At 39.2% G+C, this 13,094-nt stretch overlaps 1 protein-coding gene across 9 annotated transcripts in view; it reads left to right on the forward strand.

Annotated features, from left to right (window-relative positions):
- The window catches only part of PIGN (phosphatidylinositol glycan anchor biosynthesis class N), a 110,479-nt gene that overhangs the window by 76,767 nt on the left and 20,618 nt on the right, over nt 1-13,094 (forward strand). For all 9 annotated transcript variants that reach the window (XM_067290961.1, XM_067290963.1, XM_067290965.1 and 6 more), the window contains 3 exons: nt 1,610-1,721; nt 7,911-8,019; nt 11,902-12,004. In XM_067290961.1, the coding sequence (XP_067147062.1) occupies nt 1,610-1,721; nt 7,911-8,019; nt 11,902-12,004 (324 nt within the window). The remainder of the gene's footprint in view (nt 1-1,609; nt 1,722-7,910; nt 8,020-11,901; nt 12,005-13,094) is intronic.

Raw genomic sequence — 13,094 nt, forward strand, 5'->3', positions numbered from 1 at the left:
AGGGAATTTCAAAGTCCTAGACTTGGGGAGGAATAATTCCATGCCCAAGTACAGGATGGGGACAGACTGGCTGGAAAACAACTTCACAGAAAAGGATGCGGGGGTCCTGGTGGACAGCAGGCTGAACATGAGCCAGCAATGCGCCCTTGCAGCAAAGAAGGTCAACAGCATCCTGGACTGCATTAGGCAGAACGTTGCAAGCAGGTGGAGGGAGGTGGTCCTTCCCCTCTACTCAGCCCTGGTGAGACCACACCTGGAGTGCTGTGTCCAGTTCTGAGCTCCCCAGTACAAGAGAAACATGGACTTACTGGGACAAGTCTAGTGGAGGGCCATAAACATGATTAAGGATTGGAGAATCTCATATATAAGTAAACACTGTGAGAGGTGGATTTGTTTAGCCTGGAAAAGAGGAGGATCTTATCAGTGCATATAAATATGTGTTGGAAGGAAATAAAGAAGCCAGAGTTGGAGCCAAATTCTTAGTGGTATCCAGGGACAGGGCAAGAGGCCATGGGCACAAACTGAAATTCCATTTAAACACAAGAAAAAACTTTTTTACTATGAGGGCAGTCAAACACTGGAACAGGTTGCCCAGAGGGGATGTGGGGTCTCCATCCTTGGAGATATTTGAAAACCTGGCTGGGCTCTTGTTGACCCTGCTTAGAGTAGAGGGATTGGATTAGATGATTCCTGAGATCCCTTCCAACCTCAACTATTCTGCGATTGGGTAGCCCGCAAATGCATTCTGGTGTTGGTTGGATCATTGCCAGGAAACTAATCTGAGCAACCTTTCTTTACTGAGTATGAAGTCTTTATACATTTTTTTGTTGTGCCTGAGACAACACAATGAATGGAGCAGTCATGGATAGGCATTTTTGCTCAGTGGGCTCTCAGTGGAGATGCCAAGGGAAAAGTGGAAGTGAGGACTGTCCAGTTCAACTATTTCTGTATCAATGTTGTAACATGATAGAGAAATGAATGCAAAAGTTTCTGCTGCCTTTACTGTTCCTCTGTTTGACTGAAGGGAGGCAATCATGGATGGTATTAGTATGGATCTTTTAGTGAATCATATTCATTATTTTGGAACAGTATAATAATTAGCAGATTTCTTTCACTAATGCCAGTCCAGCATTTTTTCTATGATTACCTGATGAGTGACAGTCTTCCTGTTAATCATGCTGTTATACCACCATTACTAAAAAAACGCATGGTGTATTTTAAAGGCAATTTCCCTGTTAGATGACAAACCTTGAAACCATTAACTTTAGTTCACTGACCACTTTATTTCATTCAAAGTCTTGTTTGAAGGTAATTGAAAGTAGCTAAAAATAATGGGTGCTGATTCAGTGACAGATAAGTCAAATGGCCAAGATGTAGTTTTTTGCCTCTACCATGGAAAGAGCATAATCCCCAATTTGTAGATCACAAGCTTGTTTAAAAAAAAAAAAAAACTTCTGAATTTTATTTTTCCAAAACTGAATGTTGAAGTTTCTTGAACTGTAACAAGTTATTTCACCTGAATGAAGAGCATTCCTATGAAAATTTATTGATTTGGAAATTTTTCTTGATACTTTGTGGGATTTTATTGTTCTTTTGTTTGTTTTTACAGAATAGCAACCGGTTTGCTGACTCTTTTGATCTCTTGCTCCTCCTTGTCATCTCTTTGTAAAAGCAAAAATAAATACATGAATAACGAAGATCTGAAAGTACAGTTTTATCAGGTTAGTTGCTACTTTTCAATAATTGTGAACATTAAGGAGTTTTTGCATGCGTACTGTCTAAGAATCCATTCGTACCATGCTACGGTTTTCAAGAAGAAAATGATTGTTGCTAAACCCCTTGACTGCTTTCTTCAAGAAGACTGTATGCTCTTGGTTATGTGTGCTTTTAAAAATGGTAATGTTGTGTTGCCAGATGCAACACATCCTGTTTATATTTATGTGTACTGATCCATAGCTGCGCACACGCATTTTGATGCTCTACTCTGAAGGTCTGAGAGTTTGTCCTGCCTTCAGTCTGTATATGTAAATTCCAGTGACCTTTGTGGGAGTTTCACACGTGGGCCAAGGACATACTTGCTTGTTCAGGGGTTTCTTTGTTGTTTCTGGGTGGCAGTTAAGAACCGTGTGAAACTGATACAGAGCTGCTTTTCTGTTGTTTAAATCTTCTTTTGAATGTACGCTGAGATTTTCCTTTATAGCCTCCTGGAGTAGGTAGATCTTTTTCATAGTAAGAGCTAGTTAAATTCTAGAGAGCTTTTGAAATTCTAGTGATACTTTGTATGTCTGCTGTCCTCATTTTTTTTTAAACTTGTTACAAGATAATGGTTTTACTTCAGGACCAATAATGTTTCTTAAATGCTTTATTGATTATGACTTATTATATGTTGGAATTTCTTATTGGGCTAAGCAATGCATTCATTATATCAGTGATTTAGAGGTGGAGATCAAATTTGTTAAGAGGAGGAGAGGAAAGAAAAATGAATGCTTATAAAGCCTTTACCTGTGTTCATACACATTTATAATGTGGTGGTTGTTTCTGTTAACTTTTCTGGCTTAACTTTGGAAAAGAGGTGTCCATGCCTGCCTTAAACATTTAAAACAGACAATATACACTGAAGATACAGTCAGCAGTGGCTTTCTCACTGGAATGCCTGAAAACATCTGCTCCAGAATCTCAGCAGCTAGAAACATAACTTTGTGTAGTAGCTTACTGGGGATTTTTGGATGATCTTGTGGGAACAGACATGTAGTTAAAGGGTAAGAGGAATGACAGACTATTCCTGAGCCGGCTTTAGAGAGTCAGGAAATTCTGTGAGCCCTGAGATACTTAATTAGGTGAAAAAAAAAATCTGCCTGCTTGTTCAGGAAGAAACATCTTCCTTTCTCTCCCAACCATTAAGATGATTATAAAGCTCCTCCAGTTGCCCCTTTAGCAGGGGATATTTCACAATAGTGCTATGTAATAGTGGTAGGTAACACAATAGTCTCTATTGGATTTTTATTTCAAAAAATCCCGTAAGTCTGGAAATCCTGGAGCCTGCCATTCACATTCTGGGTGCAGGAAGGATGGGAGGGCAGAGTAATTGAGACTTAGAGCGGGGGGGAAAGAACATTACAGAGGCATTACATGTGTGCTCATGAATGAAGAGCTTTTCTTCAGGGTTTAAATGAAATGTACAAGAATGCTAAAAGATGATGTTTGCCAGAAGATTACAGCTATTTATGGAAGATGGAATTTGCTTGCTCTCCCTTTACTTTTCCTTTGGGGCTGGAGTTCTCAATGGGAGGAAAAAAGTCTTCAAAATTGTTGATTTGGAGCATTTTGAACACGTGAGTTTTGACACAGCTGCTGGGCAGGCTTAAGGCTGAGATGAAACTTCTCATCAGACAAGACATACCTATTTTGCAATGACAGTGATCAGGATACTGACATCCATACACATGAACACACACAATCAGGTTCCTGCTCTGCATCTGACAAGGGGATTCTTAAAAATAGTTTTCTCACCTCCCTGATATGTCCTATTAGGAGGGAGTCATTGAAAGTTACACTTTTATCTGATACATGGTTTCTATCTAGAGAGGAAAAAATGAGATTGGTTGTTTGAGGGTTTTTTGTTCTGGGGAGTGAGAAGATAGCTAAATCTGCTAGTTCTTTCTTCTTTGTGTGCTATTTTCCTGGTGAGTATTGACTAAGTAGAAGGGAAGACATGATGTCTCTTCTTCATCAACAGTCTTGATGGTATGTCTTGGGATTCTCTTAGCCACTCTGACCTCTTTTATAGGTTCAGCTCTGGACAAAAACCTTTGAATTACACAGTGGAGTAGGAATCTCTGTTGGTTCTTGCTTTTTAACCAACTTTCAGGGATAGAAGCTATTGTTTTGGCTAAACTTCTCTGATCAGGATGCCCCAGCTCCTTTTTAAAATCCTTTCCCTCTTCATTTTGGCAGTGTCTGTGTTTTGAATCTTTCATTTCACAGGACCTCAAGTTTTTCCATCTGCTCATTTGGGGTGAGATGTACTTTCATACAAGAAATCAGATATTTCCTGAAGACTCAAGTAGTTATTTCTAGTTGCCTGAGTTTTTCTCCACAAGCTATTTCTTGAATTGCACCTGAATAATGCCACTTCCCTTTTCGGTTTCTTTTTCAGAGAAAGAGACGGGTTCTGCATAGCCTAGACTTTTTGTAGTGCTTGTGAGGAATTTTCCTCTCTTCAGAAAGCAACTGTTTTCTGCTCTCTTGCCCAAGTGGGCTTGCTTTTCCATCTGAAAACTAGCCAATGGTGAAGATACCTTGGTATCTCACCTTGGTATCACCACCTCACCTTGCCTGGTGAGAAACAAAGCTTGTCTCATTAGGTTAATTACTCTCCTTTTTGATGAAAAGAAACCTGAGTTTTAGTTGAGCATTTTGGCAGTGTGGTGATTCTTTTATGCTTTCATACCTTGCTGCTGTTTGGAATGGCAGCACTTAGAGAGTGCCCATGCTGAAGTAATTTAGGGGATTGTGCCACTCACGTACAGGAGATCCAATAGTTCCCAAGCCTGTTTTCTCACATTACATCTTTCCTATTTCCTATAAATATTACTATTTCCTCTGTTTCTTTACCCTCTTGCTGGGATTTCAGTGGAAACCCACCAAGTGGACTTCATTCACTAACAGTTTGGTTTTTTTGTGGTGTGCACATTCTCTGTGCTTATAGCATAGTTTCCCAAGAGTGAAATTTAAGGGCTGCTATGGGCCCAGGGCATTAAGAGAAATTGTAGGTTGGCCCAGCATTAATACCAAATACATTTAGCAGTTCTTTCTCCTTATGGCATGTGTCAGAGCTCCACCTCCATCCTTAAGGAGATTTATAGTGAGATGTGACAGTGGAGAGAAACATCAATATCTCACTTCACTGTTTGAGCCTGCTGGAGAATGCTTGTCGCTTGCGGTAAGGTGAGTGAAAGATGCCGCCAGCTTTTTCACGTTTGGCAGAGACTCTCTGGGTAGGCAAAAATAATGGCAGCTTGCATCTAATGTTCCACAGAGAAGGACAATTCCCTCATGTCCAGCCCTGAACTGTATTTTTGTGTTGGTTTCTCTAAGGATGCATCAGAGCTTACAGCTTGGCAAAGGAGTATGAACTACAAACCTATTGATCAGAGAGACCATCTACAGACTATTAATTTGTTCACTGGTTTTTGTACTTACATGTTACAGATTTCCAACATGTGTGTTAACCTTAAAGAAACAAAAAAGTCCCAGACAATCAAAGAATATGATCAAAAAAAATTTTCAGTGAAAGTGAAAATGGAAACAGAAAAAGTAAAAATGAAAACTTAAATAACTTCTTTGTGTTTATACCAACATTTCTGTTACAATAAATTCAGTTATGCTTAGACCTACTTTTGTAGTTTTGATACAAATCACTGTTGCTTGAGGCAGAAGATATTAATTACTCCCCCGTAGTTTCTGAAAATTGCCAACAGTTTCTCAGTTTTTTGGGTTTTTTTTAAATGTCGTTAAAGCAGTAATAACATTTTTAGCTGACTTTTGTGTGCTGTGGCAAGGAGAACGAGCATTGTCTTTTGGTTGATGTCACTTCTATCTTTGAAAAGTCGTTAAGGCTTCAGGAATGGTGAAGATGAATTATTTATAATTTTTCAGCCAGGTAGTGGCAGTGTTTACTGTACAACTTAATTTTTTGCTGGAGTAAACATCAGTTTGTCTAGCCATTTCCAAGCAATTTCATAGATGATGTCCAATTTTTGTAGCACTTCCAAAAAAGCTGCTGTTTCCATTGGTTGTTAATGCTGGGCCACAGTGGGAATTCATGTCAAACCCATGGGATTAGGACACAGGAGGGGTATTTTGAACCTGCTGTGTATATAGTGCGGTTGATGATGCTGGATCTTATACCATTTTCTCTATGGGCTTAGCAGAGCTCAGAGCCTGAGCTGCTGGCAAAGAGGTGGTGGGACTGCAAATGTCGCTCTTGGTTTCCTCCTTCTAGCCGTGACCTACAGCTGATTGTTTCTTAGAGGTCGGCAGTCCAAGAGGCTGTCCAAGAATAATCTGTGGGGTTGCCTCAAGGGAGGTGGTAGAGGGAAAGAAGACAGATTCATGAGTCCTTGGTTTACATTTCCAAGTTGTCACTAAATTGTGAGCAGATAAGCCTCAGAAGCAGATGCTGAGGCCCTTCCAGGACCCTAGCATAGATCTGGCAGCAGTAAATCAGGTTTCCTGATGTGCCCAGGTCATCATGAATCTTCAAACAGAGTATTTCAGAGGTATGAGATGTGTTTGGGGAGATGACTCAAACTGAGTGCAACATGACTTCACTGGTGATGAGGGTGTAGCAGAGAGATTGCCAGAGCTCACAGGCACTAAAAAAATTTGAAAAGATATATCAAAGGGAAGAGGGGTCTGGCCTAAATATAGCAAAGACTTCCCAACTAAACACTAGAAGCCTAATTGAGCCAATCCCCTGAGCTTTTGGAGGCTTAATTTTTCAACCCAGCTTATTGCTGTCACACAAAACTACAACTTGTGTATTCTCATGGCCTGAAATTAAACAAAACCAGCAGATACTGAGCATCTCTGAAACCAGGGCATAAGAGGATGCTGTGAAGCTTGTTCTCTGTGCAGGTACCGCTAGATGTCACTGCGTGTGGAGGGGGAATGGTGGCTATTCAAATAGTAAAAAGTGAGGGCTGTGAACAGTGTCTAGTTGCTTTGCACTAATAAAGCCGCAAGCACAATTATATCTTGTAATGCCATTTTAAATGCATATTTGCGAATTGCTGTGCATGTCTGATTTGCCTCTTAAGGGAACCTGCAAAGTTGTGAATAAATAGCAGTAATTGAAAACTGGACTGAAGCATTTTCTTGGATAATTGTCTCCTCCCTTCAAAAATACCTGACTCGCAGGATAATTTTCCTAAGGTTATTTTGTAGCTACCTGATGACTGATTGCTGTGTCTCGAGTTAGTCAAGAGAACCCCCCTTTTTTTTTAGCTTCACTGCTTCCCCAAGGGAGAGGACTGTACTTGAGATGGTTCAGGCCAGTTCATGTGAACAAGCTGCTAAAACAGCAGCTTCTTTCCAACTGTTAAAATTCACCTCCAGTCTGCTCTACTGCTGCCACCTCCTCTGCCAGGAGATGTGCTGCCCCTGCAAAGCTCCTTGCTTAACTTGCCTTCCTCTTCACCCTGTACCTGATCCCACGGAGAAGCCAGTGGTTCTGCGGGTTCTTTGTGTTTGCTATTCAGACAAGTACTCTTCTGCCTCTTTGACCTCCACTGCTTGTTAGGTCGTTTGCTGAGTTTCTTTTTTTCATACTTGCACTTATTTTAAATAAAAGGACTGGGGAGAGGTGTGTGAGGGGGATGGTTAGGTTATAAAGAAGGGGGGTGGGTTATAAAATCAAAATTCCATGTTGACCCCTGATTTGTTATTGGATTCTTGCAGTATCTAACAAATATGAAATACGTGTGTGTGTGTCAAAAATAGCTAGAGCAAAGGCAACTTTACTTGAAGGCTTTGGAAGGTGTTGGTAAAAACAAAAAATTGGGACATGTGTTTTCTCTGCTTTACATGAGTATTTAAGGAGTTACTATTGACAATGGGCATAGCATTTCAGGTTGGTGATCCAGGACACTTGTTTAAATGATTTAAAAACAACGTAAAGTCTAGAAAGAAGTTTTAAAAAACATTTTTTTAAAAAAACTAGAAATGTTTGACCTACATATCAGAGTGTGTCTCCAGGCATTCCCTTTCCCTTCCCCTTCCCCTTCCTCTTGTGTTGATTCAAATGAGGGGTTTATGCAACTCTAAAAAAGCAGTTTACATATTTAGTATGGGATGGCAGAGATCCCCACATTACTTATGTGTTTCATTGTCTGATTTCTTCTTTCTAGATGTTGAGTATTGCACTTTCAACATATGTTGTGAGCAGTACACATGACAGTCTTCAGAACAAACAGGGATTGCCAGTATTCAATCAAATTATTAGCTGGACAACTCTAGGTAAGATCATCACCTCTCCCAAACCTGTATGCTGATAGTTGGGTTTTGGGGGTTTTATGGTTTTTCTGGGGGGATGGAGATAGGGGAAGACTTTGTATTAATATCTTACCTCCTTTTGCACATTTTCCTTTAATTTATTCCTGTTAGTTCTTAAATGTGTTCACCATCCTTCTCTTCTGGGTTAGTTTTTTTTCTAATGAATGTAATAAAAAGTCTTCTAAAACATTACTCCTTTGTAAGTTTATAATAAAAAGTGAACAACTTTGATTTACAAGTAGCCTTATCTTTTGTTTTGAATATTTTGAATATTCAAAGATCCCTTTTAGGGATATAATGGTACAAATTCCATTTTTGCTTTATTTGAAGCCAGAGTAGGGCAATCTGGGATGTTCTTCAAGCAAACCAGTTAAACACAGGGAAGTGAGGAAAAGGTTGTTCCTACATTTCAATAAAGACTGAAGCTGCAGCTGATGGCAGAGACTCTTGCGGTATTGACATGCTGTTCAGAGCTGCTGTACAAAATATTTGTGATCTGATGATATTAATGCAGGTTTGATATCTGTTAGAAACTTATTAAAGAAAAAAAGTAAAACTATGGATTTTTCACCATTTTAAAATTAAAATCTTAGGATAATTAAACAGAGCGAATATAATTATCATTGAGACTATGGAATACAGTAAAAGGAAACCTTTGGTACTTCAGCTATAAAATAATTCTGTAGGGCTCCATTAGAAAATGTTACACATTCTTTATCCCTGATTAATTTTGGAATGTGGGAAATTTAGACCTAAACATATCCCATTTATGATTTCATAGCATCTCTTTGCTTAAAATTCAAGACCAGGAATTTAAACTTTTTTTTTTTAATGGCAGGATTATGACTCTTGTTATCTAGCTGCTGGATGCCTTATATATTGTATACATTCCTGTAGTGGTGGCATTGCTGTAACTTAAGCAGAGCTTGTTAATTTTAGCAATCTTGCTTTTGTTTGAGGAAACAAGTTTAAGATTAATATATCTGAATGTGATTAGTGTGCGTGCGAGGAGGGCTCTCTTTCTAATGTAGTTTTCTTTGGAGCATTTTATAGCACCATCATCCTTTCCTGAATCTTCATAGCCTGCTAAGCTAAGTGGTGATCTCTGTGTGGATGAATTCCTTGCAGTTTGAAAAGCTACTGAAGTCAATGGTGACCTGCTTGGCTTACTATAATAGGAATTGAGGGTAAAGGTTAGTTTTCCCTCCTGTGTAAGGGTGAGAGAAAATTATTTTTCAGCTAAGAAATGACTTGGGCAGTCAGAGAAGTCTAGAGTTAAGGAAAAGGTATATTAGAAATTCTCTTCGCTGTGGGTGATGTTTCTATGCTAAAATTAAAGCTAAAACTGAAATAAACTGTATGGACCTGAAAATTCTACTTGTCGCCCCAGTGGTATTGAATATTTTAGCAAAATTCTTCAGACTAGAAGTAATCATTTGTATTAGATATGATATACAAGGTAGGAACTTTATGCATTTGTTGAAGTGGCTTTATATAATTTGTTGAAGCTGTAGAGCAAGGCAGGTAAAAACTTAGGCATCTAACAGGGTGTCCTTGATACTCCTGTTGGAAAGAAAAACCTTGTCACTAGCATAACCACAAATTAGCATCTACCTTGTCACTAGCACCTACCACAAACATGGCATTGTAACAGTTAAGGTACCAAGGTCTGACGTAGGTTTCTCAAGCTTATCACCGTTACAGGCAGGTGAGCTTTCTCTTCATCCTTTTCTGGAAGAGAGTTTTGGAAGAATAGCACTGTTACTGGCTGAACGCACATTTAGCACCTCAGTACATGGATATATTTAAGTTATCACAAATAGTTATCAGTACTTATTCATGATATTGATAAGCTGGAAATCACACTTCTGATGTTTTAGCAAATTGTTCCCCCCTTCCCAACTATTCATTCTGACAAATATGAAGTCTACAGTGTTTAAAGTTTTAATTTAAGCCTAAAATACTTTTTTTAAAGAAAGTTTGCTCTTTGGAGAACCAAGCAAGTGAATTGGTCTTGTGTTCCTGCAGGCATGTGGAAAGAGCTGACTTTAGCTGTTGCACCGTATGGTTGGTTCAGTGCAGCTTAACAGAAAACAGCTAGAGGCAAACCCAGCAGTCAGTGTGAATCCAGCTGCTTCCCATACTCTTCAGAACCTTCTTTTTTATGTGAGCAGATATTTTTAAAAATATATACATTATATTTCAACCAAACTTTTTCATCAGCAGAAATCTACCTTAGCCATGTGACAAATTTGAGAACTTTAATATTATAACTGTGGGCAGGGGTCATGTAGAGAGGTTTGCATAGGTCAGCCAGAAACATGGAGGTCTTTTGATGTTTAATATCTGATGTGGTACCTCAGAGACGGAAGGGACAATTATGACCTGCTGACCACTCATCTTTTCTCTCCTATGACTGTGGACAGACTTTAGAAGGCAATATGCAACTGATGTGTTCAGTGTCATTCACAGAGGCCAGTTGCCACACTGAATTTTTCTACCAGTTCTGACTTGTGGTGAATGTCCTTGGAGTTTCTCCTTGAGCAGGGCCTTCTTTAAGCACATAATTATACAAGTGATGCTGAAAGGCTGAAGCACCCTTGAAATAAAGTCACTTACTCAGTTGTTGTAACAGGGGCCGAGACTGGAAGCTAGAAAGTAAAACATGCTGACCCACAAATTTTAGAAACTCATTGCTATTTCAGAGACGTGTTTACTAAAAGTACTATTACAGAGCTATACTATGACAGTAAACACAACCAAACAATGCACTTTCTGTGTATTTTAGTTTTATTACTGAATCAGGTAATTATTCATTAATTATGACTTACTGTTGATGCAGACTGAGTGATTCAGTAATGTGTGGAGGACCATAGGACATTGAAGAATCACACCAATGTTATTTGCCAGCTCACTTTATAAAGACATCAGATAAAATTCTTATATAAAATTCAGGTTTAAAATGGCCAAATGGCAGCAAATGCTTTTTCCTCTCTGTTTCTCTTCTGCAAGCACTTAGACACTTTCCCTCTTCTTTTCTGCACCTTTATTCATCTGTCCAGTAACCTGTGTTTCCTCTCTCCTCCTGCAAACTCTTGGGCCCTGTCCTTACCTGTAGAAGTTTTCCCTGCGAGAGGAGGCTCTCCAGAACCAGTGCTGACTGTGTTAACCAGGGCTGCTTGCTTGAGCAGCTGAGCAATGGACAGTACAGAAGAGCTGCAATACAATTCTTAAGATCCCACACCTGCATTAGAGAAATACTTTAGATGTTAAAGGCAAGAAGACATATGAATTACAGCAGATAGGTCCCCTGTAGTTCCTTAAATACTCCTGTTTTTAAACCTTCCAACTATAGAAGCCTGTAAATTGATAGTTTCTGTATTTAAACACTGCCAGTATTTTCAGTCGCACCTCAAAATGTGTCAGGTTTCCTAATCCAATACAGTGGAGCAGTGGTTCTGTAACTGCAGTCTTGGAGCTGCTGGAGGTCCTCAAGGCCATGGTAAGTGGTTCTCAGGCTCATATTAAACAGTCAAGTTTAACTGTTTTTTGGAGGATACTGCTGTCTGAATTATCTGAAGGACATAGGAGTTCATGAGAAATTATAATGCCTGTGGGCTAGACAGCCAAGGAATTAATATGATAAAGAATCCAAAGTTACTTTTGATAAATATTAAACATTCTGAACACTTGGGTTTCTTTAGCAAAAGTAAATTCTCAAAATAGGGGCATATATGACCAGATTTGAACTTCTGTATATAAAATGTCAAGCTTTGAAGAATGTTATGTTGTTACTGGGGGTGAAATGTTTTGCATGTAGTGACTGATGGATCTGTTTTATTGCAGTTTCTTCCTCAGTGTTGCCTTTATTGAGCCCCACGTTTCTCTTTCAGCGACTGTTCAGCATACTGCTCTCCCTGATGTCCACCTATCTGCTCCTCAGCACAGGGTACTTCTTTGTTACTATTTGTGTTGACCTTAAATATAAAAATCAGGGGCTAAATATGAAATTGTCTTCTGAATCTCATAGACATTTCTATTAAAGATGTAAAGTTTGCTTCCAATTGAAGTCTCACCATTTATCTTGTTGTTTAGCTTCCTAAATAAAATTTCAGGAGAACTTCCAAGGTTATCCTTGCATTATAAGCACTCTATTTTGTTGACATTCCTTTCAGCTAGATCAGGCAGTGGCTGGAGAGATATGTATTCAAACAATCTTGTACCAAAATAATGAAATCTGTTTTAATTTATATCTTTTGTTGTTTTGGTACATGTTTTTCTGCTCACAAACAAAAAGAAATAGCTTCCGTCTCCCAGCTGCTCAGCATTTGCATCTAACTATGGCTTAAATGGCACACTGTAGGAAACAGCCCTAAAATGAGGGATAATTTTCTTCAAGGAGATATTTTCATGGAAGTTCCCCCCCCCCACAAAGGGATTCTAGACCCCCATAAAGAGCAGACCCTGCTCCTTTTCAGATAAAAGACAACTCCCCAGGGTTTGAGATTGAAGAAAACAGTGTCAGCCAATCCCATGCTTTGTTTTCCAGACTCGGTAGGTCTTCAGAGCATAATTAATAGGGAGTATAGGAACCATTCCTTCCCTCTCACCTCCCACTTGTTCTTTGGATTTAATTATACTGGAAAATTAAGTGGAATAAAATATATTGCAGCAGACATTTTGCAATAGCTGCCTCTTATGGATATATTCATTTCACATGAAGCATTTCTCTGACTCTTTCTGACTCTCTCTTCCCCTCCTCCCCCCATCTGCCTTCCCCTTCCTCCCACTTCCCCATTAAGGTTTTGATCCTAATTTTAATCCTGTCCACCCACACACTCTTACACTCAACCTTCTTAGTCTGTCCTGGCTACTGGATAAAGCGTGAATGTTGCTGTCTCCGAGACTGATAATCTCCCTGTTTGTACTGTGGACCTGCACCAAACCACTTGAATACTGACAACTCTCTCCTGTCATCCTACAGTGTGTTCAAAAAAACAGACAAATTCTCCAACAAAAAACGGTCATAGCAAAACCAA

Source organism: Apteryx mantelli, chromosome 2 (genome assembly GCF_036417845.1).
Source record: "Apteryx mantelli isolate bAptMan1 chromosome 2, bAptMan1.hap1, whole genome shotgun sequence".
In the NCBI taxonomy this organism is placed as follows: Eukaryota; Metazoa; Chordata; class Aves; order Apterygiformes; family Apterygidae; genus Apteryx; species Apteryx mantelli.